The sequence below is a fragment of the Pelodiscus sinensis genome, chromosome 23 (genome assembly GCF_052426305.1).
Source record: "Pelodiscus sinensis isolate ZL-2025 chromosome 23, ASM5242630v1, whole genome shotgun sequence".
NCBI classification, from domain to species: Eukaryota; Metazoa; Chordata; order Testudines; family Trionychidae; genus Pelodiscus; species Pelodiscus sinensis.
In genome coordinates, this window is record NC_143074.1 from 4,714,259 (window position 1) to 4,732,801 (window position 18,543).

The 18,543-nt window shown below is 51.1% G+C and overlaps 1 protein-coding gene across 1 annotated transcript in view; it reads left to right on the forward strand.

The window, feature by feature from the left end:
* Positions 1–18,543, forward strand: part of LOC102452610 (uncharacterized) — a 227,754-nt gene that overhangs the window by 153,328 nt on the left and 55,883 nt on the right. Inside the window, exons 19-26 of the mRNA XM_089772994.1 lie at positions 1,507–1,560; positions 1,672–1,716; positions 2,698–2,751; positions 6,401–6,445; positions 8,265–8,318; positions 11,174–11,218; positions 12,547–12,600; positions 15,242–15,349. Coding sequence (XP_089629120.1) covers positions 1,507–1,560; positions 1,672–1,716; positions 2,698–2,751; positions 6,401–6,445; positions 8,265–8,318; positions 11,174–11,218; positions 12,547–12,600; positions 15,242–15,349 — 459 coding nt within the window. The remainder of the gene's footprint in view (positions 1–1,506; positions 1,561–1,671; positions 1,717–2,697; positions 2,752–6,400; positions 6,446–8,264; positions 8,319–11,173; positions 11,219–12,546; positions 12,601–15,241; positions 15,350–18,543) is intronic.

Below are 18,543 nucleotides of genomic sequence, written 5' to 3' on the forward strand. Positions count from 1 at the left end.
AGGATGTTAAATTGTGGTTATCTGGCTAATCGTGTAGTCGATACAATTATCGACTACACGATTAGTTGATAAGGACCGCTCTGCAGAGCCATTCTAGCGGAAACTCCAGCAGCTGGCTCGAGCCGGGACTGAGCAGTCCCAGCTCGTGCTAGCTCCGAGAGCCACCTGTGCTGCAGCTCTGCATTTTAAACGGAGTAAGAGCTGCTGTCTGCTGTGAACAGGGACTACTGCTGGAGCAGTCTCCTCCGTCCCCCCTGCTGCCTCTGATAGAGGTAGCATTGGGATGCAGGTGGCACCATGAAGATGGTGCTGGGGGGGAACCGGCTTCCCCCCCAGTACTGGATCCTGTTCCCCCTCCCCTTGCTGCTCTTATAGAGGGAGCAGGGGCGGGGAGCGAGTAGTCGGTACTCCAGTCAACTACCCAATAAGCTTATGCTTCTCAGTTGGTTGACTAGTCGACTACTCGCTAACATCCCCAGGCCTTAGCGGTGCCAGGGTTAGGAGACCAGGCATGCATGAGCATCGGTCTCTGTGGGAATGAGTCAGTCATGTCGGGTTGCAGCACAGTGAAATAAATCTTCTCGTGCAGCAATAAAAGGGGAGGCGTGAGGTGGTAGCACTGGAAAGAGAGAGACTGACCCACATGTGCCGGGTCGGGCTCTCTCCAGTTTGCCTCACCCCCGTATTTTCTGGGGCTCTCTTGCGGAATGTGAGAATAGGAAACGTTCTGGTGTATTATGAGTGTAGCTATCACATCTAGGAGCCTGGCTCATGGACCAAGTCCCCATTGTCCTAGACACGTGCAAACTTGTCTCAAAACACTCACAATCTTGTGCGTCTGGTGGTCTCTCCTATCGATTGACACCAGGATGCTAATGGAAATCCCCCGGGGCTTTTCTAATTGCTAGATTACGAGATGTGTAGGCCAGAAGTGAATATTTCGTTTGAGCTGTACAACACAGGCCATAAAATGTCACCCAGTAACTCCTGTACTGAAGCCAGTAACTTGGGCCTTGGAGCGTCTGGCTCGTCTTGCTTCAGCCAGTGCCCTGCTCTGTGGGGGTCTGTCTCTGGAAGCCACGAGAGAGCCCACCTGAGGGCTGCTGGGTAGGGACCCCCAGCTCGTGTTGCGATGAGTCATCCCTGAACCTGAGATGGTGAGCCAGCCGAGGTAACCCCCTGTAAGCCCTGTGGCAGGCCCAGGCCAATCATCCAGCGCCCAGCCAGTCTGTAAGCAAGGGCCTAACCAGGTGGCCCCAAGGCAAGTATAGAAACTGCTCATGGAAGCAGCTGCTCCAATCGGCTCGACATTGCAGCCTTGCTGGGAGAATTCCCGGTTGCTTGGCGCATCAGACAGACCGCTCCAGCCTGTGTGTGCTCCTGCTCCTGCTGCCCCCCCCCCCCCCCGGCGGTCCTGACGGGCAGCCCTGAAGGAGCGGACTGCCTGGTTCTCTCGTGTTATGACAGAATGACCACGGACTGCACTTGTGTGTTGTGTTGTTGCAGGGCGAGCCGGGGCAGCCGGGGCTGGTCGGCTTGCAAGGAGTCAATGGCTCTCAGGTGAGTCCGTACTAGGGAGTACTGGGGAAAGGGGCACGTGCCTTGTCGTGGGGCACCTCTCTTCACGGGCTGCTGCTGTAGTGAGTGTGCCTGCGTTTGCTTTGTTCATAGGGAGAAATGGGCCCTTCCGGCTTGCCAGGCCCCCGGGGCCCCAAGGTACGTCCTCGACCCTTCTCCCTCGTTTGAACACTAGTCTTGGGGTCACAGGTGGCGGATATAGGAGGCGGGGGAAGGCACTGCCTTCCCAAACTGCCAGCCATGGCCCCGCCCACTCTCCGCCCCCATAAAAGCTACAGTTTCAGCACGGGCTGGGGCTTCATGCTGCCCGCCTTCCCCATGCTCTGGGGCTGGGCTGGAGGCTTTCCCCTGCGGTGGGTGGGGGGCGTGGCTCCCGTGGTGGGCGGGGCCTCGGATAAAAGGGGCAGGGCTTGAGGTGTGCCTCCCCCAGCCCTACGTCCGCCCACTGCCCATGCTTGTGGTGGCAACAGTTGCTATGGGGAGCATTGTGAAATGAGCTCCCAGTAGCCGACTGTCCCTGGCACCTGAAGATGAAAGTAGTCTGGTGCGCCGCTCCGGCAAGAAGGAGCCCCTGCCCTCCCTGAATAGCCCCCTTGGGCTCCCTGCATCCATACACACCCCAGCCTGCTGCCCTGAGCCCCTCCTCACACACCCCAACCCTGACTCCTGAACTCCCTGCCCTGAGCCCCCCACACACTTACATTTCTTACAGGTGGTGTTGTATTGCAACCCCATCTCCTCCCCAAAAAAACCCTCTGCCCTGAGCTCCTCCCCCACCAGGGGTGTATGTGCACGGTAACAGTACCTATAATAAATTTTAAGTTACTTTCACCTGTGCTGGAACCAGATGCGACAGCTCAGCTGGCACTTCCTGTCAGCCGAGGTAGAGGTTGAGGGTGGTCTAATTGGCCTGAAGACTAACGAACCCCTCTCAGGCTTTGCACGCCCAGCACAAGGTGCAAATACTTGCGCACATTCCGTGAAAGAGGCAGCTGGTGACTGAGGAATGCTGCACACCCCACAGACTGTACCTGAAGGTGGCTTTTCTGGGTTTTTCAATGCGCTCGAGTTCATTCAGACCTAACTGTAGGCTGCTTTCACCCCTCCTGTTTTCTGAAGGGACCACAAGGCTTGCAAGGGAGACGTGGGCCCCCGGGGCCGAGAGGATCACAGGTAAATTGCTCCCAGATGCCAATCATCTCCTTGGTACCGAACATGAGGCATTTCCAAGGCCACAGGGGCTCCATGCAGCACTTGGAGAAGAGGGGCCTGGCTCAAGTCCTTGCTAAGCAAAGGGACTGCTGCAATCCTCCATTGCACCTCGCAGATGGTGGCTTCTCTCATCCAGGCCATATTTAGCCCTGTCTCAGGGAAGGCACAGAGTGCTCAGGGAAAGGAAGTCGCATTCCCTAGTGGGTAGGGCAGGGAGCCAGGAACTGGGAGCCAGGAGACCCAGGTGCTGTTTCCAGCACCGCCATTGACCTGTGTTTGACCTGGGCAAACCATTCTCCCACTCTGCATCCTTGCCCACCCCGTCTGCTCTGTCTGTTTACATATATAGAAATAATAGAGTTCATGATCTTAAGGAAAGGTAGAAGGGAGACCAGCACATTTGAGGTAATGGATTTCAGGAAGGCAGATTTTGATAAGCTCAGAGAACTTGTAGGTAAGGTCCCATGGGAAGCAAGACTGAAGGGAAAAACAACTGAGGAGAGTTGGAAGTATTTCAAAGGGACGTTGTTAAGGGCCCAAAAGCAAACAATTCCGCTGTGTAGGAAAGATAGAAAATATGGCAAAAGACCAGCTTGGCTTAACAAGGAGATCTTGCATGATCTCAAAATAAAAAAGGAGTCCTATAAAAAATGGAAACTAGGACAAATAACAAAGGATGAATATAGGCAAGCAACACGGGAATGCAGGGGCAAGATTAGAAAGGCAAAGGCACAAAATGAGATCAAACTAGCTACAGGCATAAAGGGAAACAAGAAGACCTTTTATAAATACATTAAAAGCAAGAGGAAGACCAAGGACAGGGTAGGCCCACTGCTTAGTGAGGAGGGAGAAGCAGTAACAGGGAACTTGGAAATGGCGGAGATGCTCAATGACTTCTTTGTTTCGGTCTTCACCGAGAAGTCTGGAGGTGTGCCTAACGTAGTGAATACAAGCAGAGAGAGGGTAAGTTTAGAAGATAGGATACACAAAGAACAAGTTAAAAATCACTTAGGAAAGTTAGATGTCAGCAAGTCACCAGGTCCTGATGAAATGCATCCCAGGATACTCAAGGAGCTGATAGAGGAGGTATCTGAGCCTTTAGCTATGATCTTTGAAAAATCATGGCAGACAGGGGAGATTCCAGAAGACTGGAAAAGGGCAAATATTGTGCCCATCTATAAAAAGGGGAATAAGAACAACCCAGGAAACTACCAGACCGGTCAGTTTAACGTCTGTCCCAGGGAAGATAATGGAGCAGGTAATTAAGGAAATCATATGCAAACACTTGGAAGGTAATAAAGTGATAGGGAATAGCCAGCATGGGTTTGTGAAGAACAAGTCATGCCAAACTAATCTGATAGCTTTCTTTGATAAGATAACGAGCCTTGTGGATAAGGGAGAAGCGGTGGATGTCATATACCTAGACTTTAGTAAGGCATTTGATATGGTCTCGCATGATATTCTTATTGATAAACTAGGCAAATATAAGTTAGATAGGGCCACGATAAGGTGGGTGAATAATTGGCTGGATAACCGTAGTCAGAGAGTTGTTGTTAACGGTTCTAAATCCTGCTGGAAAGGGATAACAAGTGGAGTTCCTCAAGGGTGTGTTTTGGGACCCGTACTGTTCAATATCTTCATCAATGATGTAGATATTGGGATAGAGAGTACGCTTATTAAGTTTGCAGATGATACCAAACTGGGTGGGGTTGCGACTTCTTTGGAGGATAGGGACATAATTCAAAATGACCTTAGCAAGTTAGAGAAATGGTCAGAGGTAAACAGGATGAGGTTTAATAAAGAGAAATGCAAAGTGCTCCACTTAGGAAGGAACAATCAGTTCCATACATACAAGATGGGAAGCGACTGTCTAGGAAGGAGCATGGCAGAAAGGGATCTAGGGGTCATAGTGGACCACAAGTTGAATATGAGTCAACAGTGTGATGCTGCTGCAAAAAAAGCAAATATGATTCTAGGTTGTATCAACAGGTGTGTTGTAAGCAAAACTCGTGAAGTCATTCTGCCGCTCTACTCTGCACTAGTTAGGCCTCAGCTGGAGTACTGTGTCCAGTTCTGGGCGCCATATTTCAAGAAAGATGTGGAGAAATTGGAAAGGGTACAGAGAAGAGCGACAAGAATGATTAAAGGTCTAGAGAACATGACCTATGAAGCCAGGCTTCATGAACTGGGCTTGTTTAGTTTGGAAAAAAGAAGATTAAGGGGGGACATGATAGCGGTTTTCAAATATCTAAAAGGGTGTCACAAGGAGGAAGGAGAAAATTTGTTCCTCTTGGTTTCTGAGGACAGGACAAGGAGTAATGGGCTTAAAGTGCAGCAGGGGAGGTTTAGATTGGACATTAGAAAAAAATTCCTAACTGTCAGGGTGGTCAAATATTGGAATAAATTGCCAAGGGAGGTGGTGGAATCTCCCTCTCTGGAGATATTTAAGAACAGGTTAGATAGACATCTGTCAGGGATGGTGTAGGTGGAGCTTGGTCCTGCCTTGAGGGCGGGGGGCTGGACTCGATGACCTCTTGAGGTCCCTTCCAGTCCTATTATTCTATGATTCTATGATCTGTTTGGGGCTGAGACTGTCTCTCACTGTGCGCTAGAACAGGGCTTTGTTGGACTGGGTCTCTAGGGTCTGCTGCCGTATAACCTAGAGGGCCGGGCGCCTCATTGCTTATAGAATCGTAGAACTGGAAGGAGCCTCCAGAACTCAACAAGCCCAGTCCCCCGTCCTCACGGTGGGACCAAGCACCATCTAGGCCATCCCTGACAGATGTTTGTCTAACCTGCTCTGAAATATCTCCAGGGATGGAGATTCCACAACCTCCTTGCGCATTTTATTCCAGTGTCTAACCACCCTGACAGGAAGGGTTTTTTCTAGTGCCCAAACTAAACCTCCTTTGCTGCAATTTAAGCCCATTGCTTTTTGTCCTATCATCAGAAATTAAGGAAGCAAAATTTTTCTCCCTCTCCTGTAACAATCTTTTAGGTACTTGAAAACTGTTCTTATGCCCCCTCTCAGTCTTCTCTTTCCCAGTCCTATTTTCAAACCATTCAATCTCTCCGATTTGTCCACATCTTTCCTTAAATGTGGTGCCCAGAACTGGACACAATCAGCCTAATCAGCGCAGAGTAGAGCAGAAGAGTGGCTGCTTCTCGTGTCTGCTCACCACGCTCCTGTTAATACATCCCAGAATGCTGTTTGCTTTTTTTGCAACAGTGCCACACTGCTGATCATCTTTAGCTTTAGAGGACAGCTCTACACCTTGCCAAGCCCCTCATCCCTTGCAGGAGACCTAAGTGGAAACTATGTAAGAATGGGAGGGTAAGAGGACCCAGGGCTCATGAGACGAAATCCCCTGAGATCCTGTGTCGCTAGTGAACATAAACCACCGCGTTCAGGGATATGTGGCATTTGAACAGTGGAGTGAAAGTAACAGCAACTGCTTCTCTTGACCTGTTGTGACATCTCCCACCCTGATCTGAAGGAGGTTGGTCAGGCTTCTGTTTGGCTCTGACTTCATTGAACCCCTACTGCTGAAGAATTGGGTCTTTATTCTTGCTTATATTGACAGCTTCTTTTCTTTCCTTTTCTCTCTAGGGTCCGCTCGGGGCTGATGGATCCCCTGGGCCTAAAGGAGACCCTGTAAGAATCTTTCCCTCCATCTGTCTCCATATATAGAGAGAATGCTAAAAATATTCTTCTCTGTCTTGCTGCCATTGCATCTGGCGCATTGTTCGGACGTGTATTGTGATGAGCCCATCACTGTAGTAAGCTGTTGAAGATAAAAACTTCCACCCACTGCACTGGGGTTGGGAGTGAGTGCGGAGACTGGGCTGCAGCTGTAAAATGCTCCTGTGCAGCCCCGTTGACGGAGAAGAGGTAGCTGGATTCCCCTGGTCTTTGCTGTGTTGACTGTTGGGCAGAAGCACCACTTCAGAACTATCTTCTCCCTGTCCAAGTGGAAGAACACAAGCTCCAGCATGTGGAAAACACCTTTCTATGATAAAAATGATCCACTCAGTGCTTTTGTCTGACCCCTACACTCCTACTGCCAAAAGTGTGTGGGGGGGGAGAAATTGTAAAAATTTAGAGAAAAAAGGAAGGACAAAAACCACCAAATATTCTACCCCCAAAAGGGAGAAGGGCCAGAAACTCTTTCAAGTCCGCTAGGAAGTTTTGCATCTGTTATTAATTTGAAGTGGAGAGTATTCAGATCCTGTAATGATGGGCAGACATATAAAACTCATAACACACGCACGCACACGCACGCACACACGCACACACACACACACCAGTCTCCCCTGCCCAGACAGGTATCTGTGTAGTGATTCCATGTTTAGCTATTTCTTGTCCCACTGTATGAGCTGCAGGTTCTAACTCACTGGTTTAAAGAGAGAGCATTAGAGGGGTATTTGGTCCTTTACACAGCGATCTGGCACAACCTTGAAACCTTTGGGGCAGGGTGAGGGTGAGTTGTTCTTTGTCTATTCTCCTCCCACATTTGTTGCTGACTTGATCACGGGTCATTAACTTGCCATAAAGGTTAGAGGATGACTGCAGGGCTAGAAGAACCTAATGGAAAAGAATCTAATGGCTAAGCAGAGGCATTAATGGTAATTAATAAAATGCAGAGTTGCGCGTTTAGATGTCAATCTTGGAAGATCCTCTGATCAGTTAAAGAAGCTGCCTTGTGAACTGAGGCCAGATCTACACAACAGCCGAAGGTTGGCTTAAGCTACGCAATTCAACTCTGTAAAAAAACGTAGCTGGAGTCGACATACCTTAAGCCAAGCTTCAGCACTGTCCTTATAACGGGGAGTCAATGGGAGAAATGCTCCTGTTTTCTTCCCTGGCTTTTCACAAGGGGTAGGAATTCTGGCATTGTCAGGAGTGCCCTCAGCATTTGATCTAGCAGGTCTTTACTAGACCTGCTAAATCGAATGCCAGATCAACCACCATAGTGTCCATCTTCTCTCAAGTCTAAACGTAGCCATAGAGTGTCTTTCGTTTGCTTCCATTGAAATCAATGCCTCTAAGGTTCTTCTGCCATTCATAGCCAATTCATGGTCATAAAGGGTCCTTGGTACCTCCTTTCCCATAGCTGGTGGCCATGTGCCCAGTATATGCCGAGTGAAGAATCTGGCATCTGGGAGTCTAGAATGGATCGAACCACCTTGCCTCTGGAGTGGGAAATGTGCCAAATTCATTGAACTTTTGATGTCAGATGCAGAAATCTCCCTTTGGGGTGACACATGATCCCTCCTCCCCCCATTTCTTCTCCCTTGGAAATGGGATTTGATTACTTTTACCCACTCTCCACTGGTTTCCCTCATGCTGTGTGTCAGTTTGGATTTCTCCAGGTTTGTGCATTGCCTGTTAATAACTGTCAGCCTGCATGAATTCATTAAAACATGGCAGTGTTGTCATGAAGCCGTGTTTATAGAATTATTTCTGATTTCAGGGAGCAGCCGGCCCTGCCGGCCTCAGAGGCGAGCGTGGTCAAGAAGGCCCCATGGTAAGTCTGCATGGAGGTATCTTTCTGTGCTGCAGCTCACTGTGGGCGGGGTAGGAGAGCGTTGGACATGGTGAATTCCTTATGTCCTATTGCTCCAGTTTGTAACCTGAACTGGTGTGTTGCTTTGGAGAGAATAATGAGGGAAACCTCCTGGATTTTTCCCTTCGCTCCATTTCTTTCTGAAGCCCGGCTGCTACCAACGACCAAACTCCACATCCAGTGTGAAACCCTGCCCACTCATAGACAGACAAAGCAAAGTTGTCTTTCTCCCCCGCCCCCTGGGTGTTTGTGCACCGGATGTATCTGCACATGGTTGGGCCTCTTCCCTGTGGAGAGATGGGCCAGATATAAGACTGGAGAGTGAGGACGCTGCCCTCTCCCTTACTGCTGCAACATCGTAGTCCCCAGGGACGTCCTGGGGTTTGGACACGGGGTGCCTGTGTGCATTTGAGAGCCACACTCGCCAAAGCCAAGCCCACGTGACTTAGGTAGAGTACTGAGGAAACCCAGAGTCTGAACCTGGTCGGCCCTGTTTGGGGAGGAGCTTAACTCCTCATGGAAAGACCAAGGCCAAGTCATTGTCAACGCTTTCCCGACGCTGATGTATTCTTCCAGGCAGCTCTCCGTGGCTTTTCTACACCCCCTGAGCTGGGCACCAGAGTAGCTCTCGCTGCTGACTTGCTCTAAGGCTGCTTCTGCCCCCTCCCCCCCCACACACACACACTTACAGTCCTTTCACCAGTGCACACGCCAGAGCCCTGGTTGGTAGCAGGCTCACTGTGTGTTCGTGGCCCACACTGGGGCTGTGTCTCCATGTGTGTGGGGGGGGGGGGCAGTTCCATAAGGTTTTGCTTCTGAGTAGGGATGTAAACTCATTTAAATGGTTAACTGGTTAAATGTGATAGTTAACTGGTTAAAGAGGGGTGGGTTGGAGCGCCGCCTTACCCCCCCACCCCCACCCCAGCAGGGAGGGGCTGCTCTAGCCCAGCTGGAACAGCCCCTGCCTGCAATGCACCTGGGCCGGCCACGGACAGGGGCTACTCTGACAGGGCTGGAGCGTTCCTGTCCACAGTGGGCCCTGTGGGGCTGGAGCAGCCCCCTGCCTGAGGCGGGTAGGGAGCTGCTCCACCCCCACCAGTTAACCGGAACGGGTAAGCCTCTCCAGTTAGGGGGATGCTTACCGGTTAACCAGTTAGCCTTTCACATCCTTGCGTCTGACACCGGCATCCTAAAGAGCAAACCTGACTGTAATATTCCCTCCTGGAGGCATGTAAAGCCCAGAAGGCCGGGGTCACTTCTGGAGGTTAACAAGCAAGGAGCCAGCTGCTTCTAAGCTGTGTCTCTGTGCAGCAAGGAGGTAGGTTAGAAAGATGGTCTAGTGGTTAGGGTGCTGGAGTGGGACTCAGCCAATGGGGGTTCAGTCCCAGGTCATTTTCAAGCTCCCTTGGGTGAGTCACCTAATATACCCAGTGTCTCAGTTCCCTCTCTGTGACAGGGGACTGGCATTTCTCCTCTGGGCCAGGTGTGGTGCGGTGTCCAGACAGCCTCTTCCCTCCTGTTTCTCCCTCTCGCCAGTATCACTGGATCAAAGCTGGCACTTGGCAGGCATCCAGCTCTGACGAGCCATGGGAGCACGGCCCAGGGGAAAGGAAGGATGCCTATGCTAACACGAGCCATGGGAGCACGGCCCAGGGGAAAGGAAGGCTGCCTATGCTAACACGAGCCATGGGAGCACGGCCCAGGGGAAAGGAAGGATGCCTGTGCTAACACGAGCCATGGGAGCACGGCCCAGGGGAAAGGAAGGATGCCTGTGCTAACACTGTATCCCTGTGTTTCTGGATCGCCTTCCTGCGGAGTGACTAGCTGTGAAATGCAACTGGGCTCAGTGCTCCTCCTCGAGTCCGGGTGCTCCGTTTGGGCCACCTAAGGGGGTGGGGAGTGTCTAGAAGAGGCCTTGTGAGAGAGACCTAGAGCGTCTGAGCAGACTCATGTGGTTGGGAAGGGCCAGAGAGGGGAGCTGCCAGAGAGAGAAGGTGGCTCCGGGGAGAAGTTTTTAGGCAGGGGCATAACAAAAGGGGTTTGTTGGCTGTCGCCCTGAGCCAGGGCAGGAGAGGGCTGAAGGCAGGAGCAGCAGCAGGAGATGTCATTGGCTCTGAGCTGGATTGCTGGACGGAGAGCTGGAGAGGGAGGTAGGAAGTGGGTGCTCCAAAGGGCTTACCTGCTGGTGTCTCCATGCTGATGCTGATGCCTTGGAGCCACGAGAGGGCCAAGGGGAGTAAGGGGTGCTCCCAGTGGAGAAGCTGTGGGGGTTCCGGCTGGGATAAGTGGGTTGCACCCAGAAGGAAGGGCAGGGCTGCCTGTCCTGGCAGAGGGACAGAGGACTCACAAAGTGTTGCAGGTGGAAGACAACAGGGTCTAGTGAGAACAAAGCTGGGTTTTGTGCACTGGGGATGAGCTGAACTGTCTAGGGCCTTTGGGTGATGGATCTTTGCACCAAGTCTTGTTCATAAACTATGATGCTCTGGAAGATAATCTCCCATGGAATTACTGGGGCCTCAAAAGGGAAACTGAGGCAAGGGGCCACTTGCAGGGCTGTCCTGGGGCCATGAGGAGGTGCCTGGGGGAAGGCCTCTCATTTACACCTTGTCATGGTGTCATCAAACCATCCTTCTGCTTCTGTGAGGCTTCTGTTTCCCATTGGACATGAAGTTCAGACACTACGTTTTGTGGCACGTACCTTTCACCCTGGGAGGTTTCGAAGGCCTGGGTGGACTTGTTGTGTCTTTTAAAGTTTCCTTCAGTGCCTTTCTTTCCCTGAATGTCCCTCTTCCATTGAATGTCTGTGTCTCTTTCAGGGGTCGATTGGAATGCCAGGTTCAAGGGGACTCCCAGGAGAGCGGGTAAGTCACTTGGCCTGCATAATGCAGTTTACCTCAGAGTCGCTAGGCCCAGTCGTGTAGGAAAGCCGAATTGTGGGGGGTTGGTTTACTGTGGAATTGCTCACAGCTTGATCCCCTGTATGAGCGCTCACGCTGCAAGCTAGATGTGATTGTTGGGAAGAAGAATTGGAGGCTACTTTCATACTCAGCCGAGCTCTCCTGTTTCATCTTCCTGTGTTTTCCGCTATGCGGACAGACGGCTCTGTGGTTAGTTGGTCCCCTGGCCTTACCCTGTCCATGCCACTCATTGCCCCACACTGGGGCCGGCTGTGGAGCCCCAGGCGTGGGGCTGATGGCCAGGGCTCTGGGGCCTGCAGAGGAGCTCCTGGGCCCAACAGCAGGGATCCCAGGGCTGACAGTGTGGGTCAGTGGGGCCAGTGGCTGGACCCCCCAGAGGCAGAGGGGCCAGGAGCAAGTGAGTCTCTGGTCAGAGTCACCACAGGGTGCAAGATGATGTGTTTTCTGCTCTTGGGTGTGGCCTTGTGATCTTTCAGCAGGCACCAATCCGGGTAGGCTGCCTAGCACTGAGGGTCAATGCACTGGCCAGTCACTTGCAGATCCGCTTTCTGCTCCTTCCCTGCAGAAGTGCAGACTCAGCACCTCCTCCTAGCTCCTGCCGTCCCTCTCAAAAGCTCCCCCGGTCTGGCGGCAATCAGCCCCGCTTGTACGCCGTGCGTGAAACAGCCGACGCAGGCCTTGCTGCATGTCGGTGCCGTGCTCTGTGGAAGATTGCCTGGTCTCTGCCTATATCATGCCCCACCCAAGCCAGTGACAATGGGCTGTCGTGTTTCATAAGCGCCAAAATCCCAAATTCAGAAGAGTGGGTTTTGAGTTGGGGGGAGGAAGAGTGGGGATCCCCGGGTAAAGCAGAAGGGAAGTTACTTTATTCCTTAATAGCAATGCAGATGGTCCTTCCTTCTCACCCAGGCAACCAGTGTATTTGCATCAACTCCAAACCAGAGCAGCTCTAGAGTTGACTCCCTGCCATACGCTCCACCATTCAAGATATCCCCTCCCCCCACTCCCATTTTGCAGGCGTGCTAGCACTAGCTGGGAGGTCTGAAGTTACCAGAGTGTCCAGCACGAGCGGGGGGCCTTGCAGCTGTTTGGTCTGGGTGCAAAGGGGACTTCCCTTTCGAGCTGTGGCAAGGTCCATTGAGAACAAACTTTTGCTCAAAACATGAAAGCTGCCTCGCCAGGGCTGAGGGCAGGCCACAGTGCTCCTCAGCCGGGGAGAGCAGCTCGCCGTGGCCTCCTTGTTGCACTCTTACCGTGTGCTGTTCTTGCAGGGTGGCGAAGGCTCAGATGGAGCGAAGGGGGACCTGGGAACCAAAGGAGACAAGGTACAGTGGACCCCGTGGCTGGCAATCAGAGGGCACTTGGGGTGGCTTCCCCGTTCCTCCCTGCTGTTGAAATGTGGTCCCATGAACCCAGGGCATGTTTGATCTGGTTGTGTGGAACTAATCGTTTCATTGAATTATTGGGGGCCAGCACATCCTGGTTTTGGCCATAGGACCAGCACTCTGTGGCACTTGCAGAATAAACAATTAGCATCACTAGGAATTTTCATCCTGGCACCTTGCTTGAGGGGGTGAGTCTCTGCTCCTTGTAGACAGCAGCCTCGCTAGGGGGAGGTTTGCCTAAAGACGATCCCGCCATGCAAGGAATTTAGTTGCATGGTCACCTGCTGAAATGCTGGTGCCCTTTCTAACATGCTTATAGGTAACATTGCCTGTGCCAAGTGACCAAAACTCATGAGTCAAAGGTCAGGACATCAGCAAAAATCTTGATTTTTGTTTAAAGTTGGGTTCTTTTTCTTTGACTTCAAGTTCCTGAGCCTTTAGAATTCAGCTTTATAAGCTTTTCCCCACGGCGATGAGGGTTAAATGCTTGCTTTCCGCATTACAGTCAATGGAAGCTCTGGGTCTCATGTAATCACCTGACTCCAGAAGCTGGGGCTTTAAGCACCAAATATTGTGAGACTTATAAAATCATGGGAGCTGGCAACACGACAGAGAAAGCTAAGTTAGCCCAGACCCTCGGCCCAGACCCTCTCCTTTTGAGCCTTGTTATAGTCTTGGCCTTCCACTGGCTGGCTGTGTGCTTTGTGAAGAAACACTTCCTCGTGTTTGCTTTAAACCCACTGCCTGTTAATTGATGACTCCTAGTTCTTGTGCTATGAGAACGTGTAAATAACACTCCCTTATTTACTTTCTCTGCACCAGTCACGACTTTATAGGCCCTGTTCTGTCCCACTCAGCCATCTCTCTCTTCCAAGCTGAAAGGTCCCATCTCATGAATCTCTCATAAGGAAGCTGTTCCATGCCCCTAGTCATGGGGGAACCCAGCTTTGGTGCTTCAGCTATCCAGTTCATACCTTCCAGATGCTGACCCTGGGAACCTCTTCTCATGTAGTAGGGTGGCTGGCGAGACAGCAGGCTAGGACATTAGGTTTTGAGGGGAGAGGGGACATGTGGCTGCAGGTCTTATTTAACTAAGGGCCTGTCTCCGCTAGATCACTGAAGTGTTTCTAGCCCCATTTGTTTTTGTAGCAGGTCAGTATGTCTAGACATGTTTCCCTGCGACTGACCCTGTTTGCCATGTTTCCAGGCCTGGCTCAGGTGTATCCATAGCAGCCTACGCTGGGCCAGGGTCTTTCCATGATTTACCCATGAACTGTGGCAAAGAGTGTGCGAGTAAGAGAGAAAACATCAGCACTTTTTAAATGAAAATAATCACACCTCATTCTCCCCTTTCACCTTCCCCCTCGCCCCAGTTACTGGCCCAGCTCGTATGTTTTGAGCCCCTCTCTGCCAGTGAGTCTCAACCCCCGGTCTGCAGACCGCTTGTGGCCCAGTCGGCACACAGCAGCAGCCCCTGTGACACCATCAGGGCCATAAGGTAGTGTATATGTTGTGTGGATGCAGCCCACCCCACACCCAGAGAGCTGCATCTGCAGCCCACAACAGTAAATAGGTTGAGAACCGCTGCTCTTGGAAGTTTCCAGAAAGAAAGGAGCCCCCACCAGAAAGAGAGAGATCACCCCGCCCCTACTTTCACTTTGGTGGCAGAACTTCAATGGGCGGACGTGCAGCCACTGTTCCCCGCAGCCGTAGGCAGATCTTTGTAATCTGAAAAGACGTTTTCAAAGTGATCTAGGTTAAGTTCTCTGCTCCTCCACAGATTTCCTGTGTGATCTTGGGCAAGTCTCAGTCTCTCTGTACCTCAGTTCCTCAGCTGCACAGTGGGAATAACAGCCTGGCCCTGCTGTCCAGGGGTGCTCTGGGAATAAATACACTCAACAGTGTGAGGAGCTAAGATAACACAGAAACTGGAGCCATATACATATCAGATGGGTGTGGCCCACTCGGCCCCAAATCTTGGGACGCTCTGAGGCGGAGAATGCTGGCAATGAGCAGCCATATTTTCTTTGGGCTTCGTCTCGCTGGTAGTGGTGAGGAAACGGGTGTTTTCGAGGAGGATGTTGTCCAGTGGGGTTGACTTTGAATCAGAGATGAGGGTTGGGCCGCCAGGTTCAGAATCAAAGGGCAGGGCTATTTGAACCTGGGATTTGGGTGAGCCCTATTTAATTTGCCAGCTCCCGGGTGAGAAGGGACTTTCCAGGAGTGAAAAACCGAGGGAGGCTCTGAATAATGAGAGGCATGTTCTGGTGACCGGGACTGCAGTATGGTCCGAAGGGGAGACCACATCCGAGAAAGGGCATTCAGGGCTAACTACGGCTGTTTCCTTTCCCACTTCCATCCTGCCAGGAATGCAGCACGGTGACATTTAAGGAATCCCTGGGTAAAATTAAGACCAACTATCCAGAGGGGGAGCAAGAAACTCACTGTCCTAAGGGATTAGGAGCTAAGAGTCACACTAGTTGCTTACTACAAAGGCCTCCTCCATTTTCATCTTGGTTCGCGCCAGCGGAAGGGCAGCAGCCAAGCCCTCAATGATGTGTTTGTGTCTTATTGTCTCCAGGGAGAACGTGGGCTGCAGGGAATGAAAGGGCCCCCAGGAGTTCGAGGTCAAATGGGTCTGCAGGGGTTTCCTGGACCCAGAGGGCCGGCTGGACACCAAGGACCTGATGTAAGGATTCTTTGCTTCTTCGGACATTGGTTAAACACTGTGTGATCAAGCGGCTGCAGCACAACAGGCAAAAGAAAATATCTTCGATGTGTTGCCCGCTCCCCACCTTGAATTGTACCTGGGAGAGCAGTCTCTGGCTAATTGCTCAGTGGTTAACATACCTACACTGATCATCCATTTACCTTTCCCCGCCCTGTAGCTCAGCCATGAGTATATTACCATAGAATCATAGAACACTAGAACTGGAAGGGACCTTGTGAGATCAAGAAGTCCAGTCCCCTGCCCTCATGGCAGGACCAAGCACCGTCTGATCATCCCTGACAGGTGTCTGTCTAATCTGCTCTTGAATATCTCCAGTGATGGAGATTCCACAACCTCCCTAGGCAATTGATTCCAGTGTTTCACCACCCTGACAGGCAGGAAGTTTTTCCTAATGTCCAACGTAAACCTCCCTTGCTGCAGTTTAAGCCCATTGCTTCTTGTCCTATCCTCAGAGGCCAAGGAGAACAATTTCCCCACCTCCTTCCTCCCTGTTGATACCCTTTTAGATACCTGAAAACTGCTATCATGTCCCCTCTCAGTCTTCTCTTTTCCAAACTAAACAAGCCCAAGTCCTTCAGCCTTGCTCATGTTCTCTAGACCTTTCATCATTTTTGTTGCTCTTCTCTGGACCCTCTCTAATTTCTCCACATCTTTCTTGAAATGCGGTGCCCAGAACTGGACACAATACTCCAGCTGAGGCCTAATCAGTGCAGAATAGAGCGGAAGAATGACTTCTCCAGTCTTGCTCACAACACTCCTGTTAATGCAGCCCAGAATTGTGTTTGCTTTTTTGCAGCAGCAGCAGCATCACACTATTCACTTGTATTTAGCTTGTGGTCCGCTGAGACCCCTAGTTCCCTTTCTGCAGTATCCTTCCTAGACTGTCACTTCCCAGTCTATATGTGTGAAATGGATTGTTCCTTCCTAAGTGGAGCACTTTTCATTTGTCCTTATTAAACTTCATCCTATTTGCCTCACACCATTTCTCCAGTTTGCCCAGATCATTTTGAATTATGACCCTATCCTCCAAAGCACTTGCAACCCCTCCCAGCTTAGTATCATCTGCAATCTTAATAAGCGTACTTTCTATGCCATTATCTAAATTGTTGATGAAGATATTAAACAGAACTGGTCCCAAAACAGCCCCCTGCAGAGCCCCTTTCTAATCAGGTTACATGCCCTTCCAGCATGACTGTGAACCATTAATAATTGCTCTCTGAGAACGGTTACCCAGCCATTTATGCACCCACCGTATATTATGTTTTCCCTTTTAGCACTGAGTTTCTGGGGAAACTGAATACTTTAGGCCTTGTGTTCTGTGGCTGTAATTTATCAGCAACTCCATGCAGGAGTGGCCTAGCCGTGGGGACAGTGGTGTGGTGCTCTTTATCAAAACCTGGGCTCTGAGGTATGGCACTGAAATAGCATTTCAGAGTCAGCGCGTTTTTACCCAGGGAAATCAGCAATCGTGGTGCCGGTGTGAATTCTAGAGAGGCACGGAGCAGAGCTGATTCCACACTAAAATGAATCAGTCAGATTCCCAAGTGGCCACAGGAGAATTGCTCTAGAGTCAGGGGTGGATTGAGGAATCCCATCCTAGCTCTCTCGGCGGTTAGGGATGTGCTGAGCCATCGTCCTGGCTCGGTGAAAGCGGGTTGCTGAACATGCTTCCGCCTCGCAGCGGAAAGGACCCAGACTGGAGTCACTGCCATGCCTTGTATCCAAACACTTGAGCTTTCCCCATTTCCCCCACTTCCTGTCTCATCCCACCGTCTCCTTGCTTGCTGGGAATCTCAGCTGCCTTCCACCTCGCCTCTCTCTCCCCCTCGATGAAACCCTTGCCGTCCACCCTGCCTTCCGGAGACCGTCGGTGTAAATATTCCCAGGCGCTACAGTTCAGTACATGGCATCTCTCCAATGGACCCACGGTGGACCTCTTAAGTTGGCATCTTGAGGAGAACGTGATGCAAGGGCTCCCTCTAATGGTGCTTCGCCATGTGCTTTAGCAACTCTGTGTATTGTCGTTTTCTTATTGTCTGGCTATTGCAAATGTCACTCATAAAGAACTTTCTAGTGATAAATCTTGTCTGCTTTAAGCTTCCTACCAACTGAGAAGAAATCCTGAGACGGCAGGGGTGCAGCCAGAAGGGCCCACTTGGGTGGGCAGCAACTTTGGGTGGGTGGGCAATAACCACCCCCTGGCCAGAGTGCCAGGTGTTAGAACGCTGGCAGAGCGGAAACAGCCCCAGCCCCGCTCCCTGGCCAGAGCGCCAGGCACAGCAAAGTCAGCCCCAGTGCCCCAGGCCTGTTCTCCATCCCCTGCACCCAATGGATGAGCCTGGATGAAAAATGGGTGGGCTGGCTCAGGTTTATTATCTGTCTCTCTCACTAGCATGGTGAATACTTCAATAGAAGTTGAACGTGTATCCTGTTATTTCTCTCTAATCAGGTTACATCTTTCTGGGGAGAAACTTAAAAAAATGAGAAACTAAGGGGTAAACACAAAACAGAGATGCCCTGCAAAGAGGTACTTAATCCATTGGCAGTTGGATTCAGTCTCCGATAATGGACCTGATAGAAATTAAGGGCCAGATTCTCAGCAGGTGTAAATTGGCACAGCTGTGTGGGTTTCAATGAAGTCAGTGGAGCTGGGCCAGTTTACACTAGCAGAGATTTGATCCCAGTTGCCTGGGAATTTGCCCATTGCAGTCTCTGTAGATGTAAATTAGACAGTTGAGAGGTCCAATACCAATGCAGCTTAGTGTAAAACTGGCCAAAGGCAGGAGCTTGATGGATTTCCAATGTGGTGTTGCAGTGCATTTGCCTTGAATAATATTGCTGTGGGTTTCTCTCCCGTTGCGTCTCCAAATGAGGCCTGTTCACCAGCTTACGGGTGTTCTGAGACTGTGCAGTTCGCAGGTGGTTCTTTCTAGCGGCCAGCCCTTCCCACTGATGCAGAGATCAGAATGAAGCTGAATTCTCTCTGCCTCTTCCGTCACTGAAAACAAAGATGCTGCAGTTGCAGTTTGGTTCTCATGTGAGAAGGTAGGAACTGCTCTAAGCAGGGCTTCTCCAGCTCAGCCGCCTGTCTCTGGTCAGTTACCAGATGGGTTTGCTTTGTGACCCCAAGAGGGTCAAATCTCGAAGTGCCA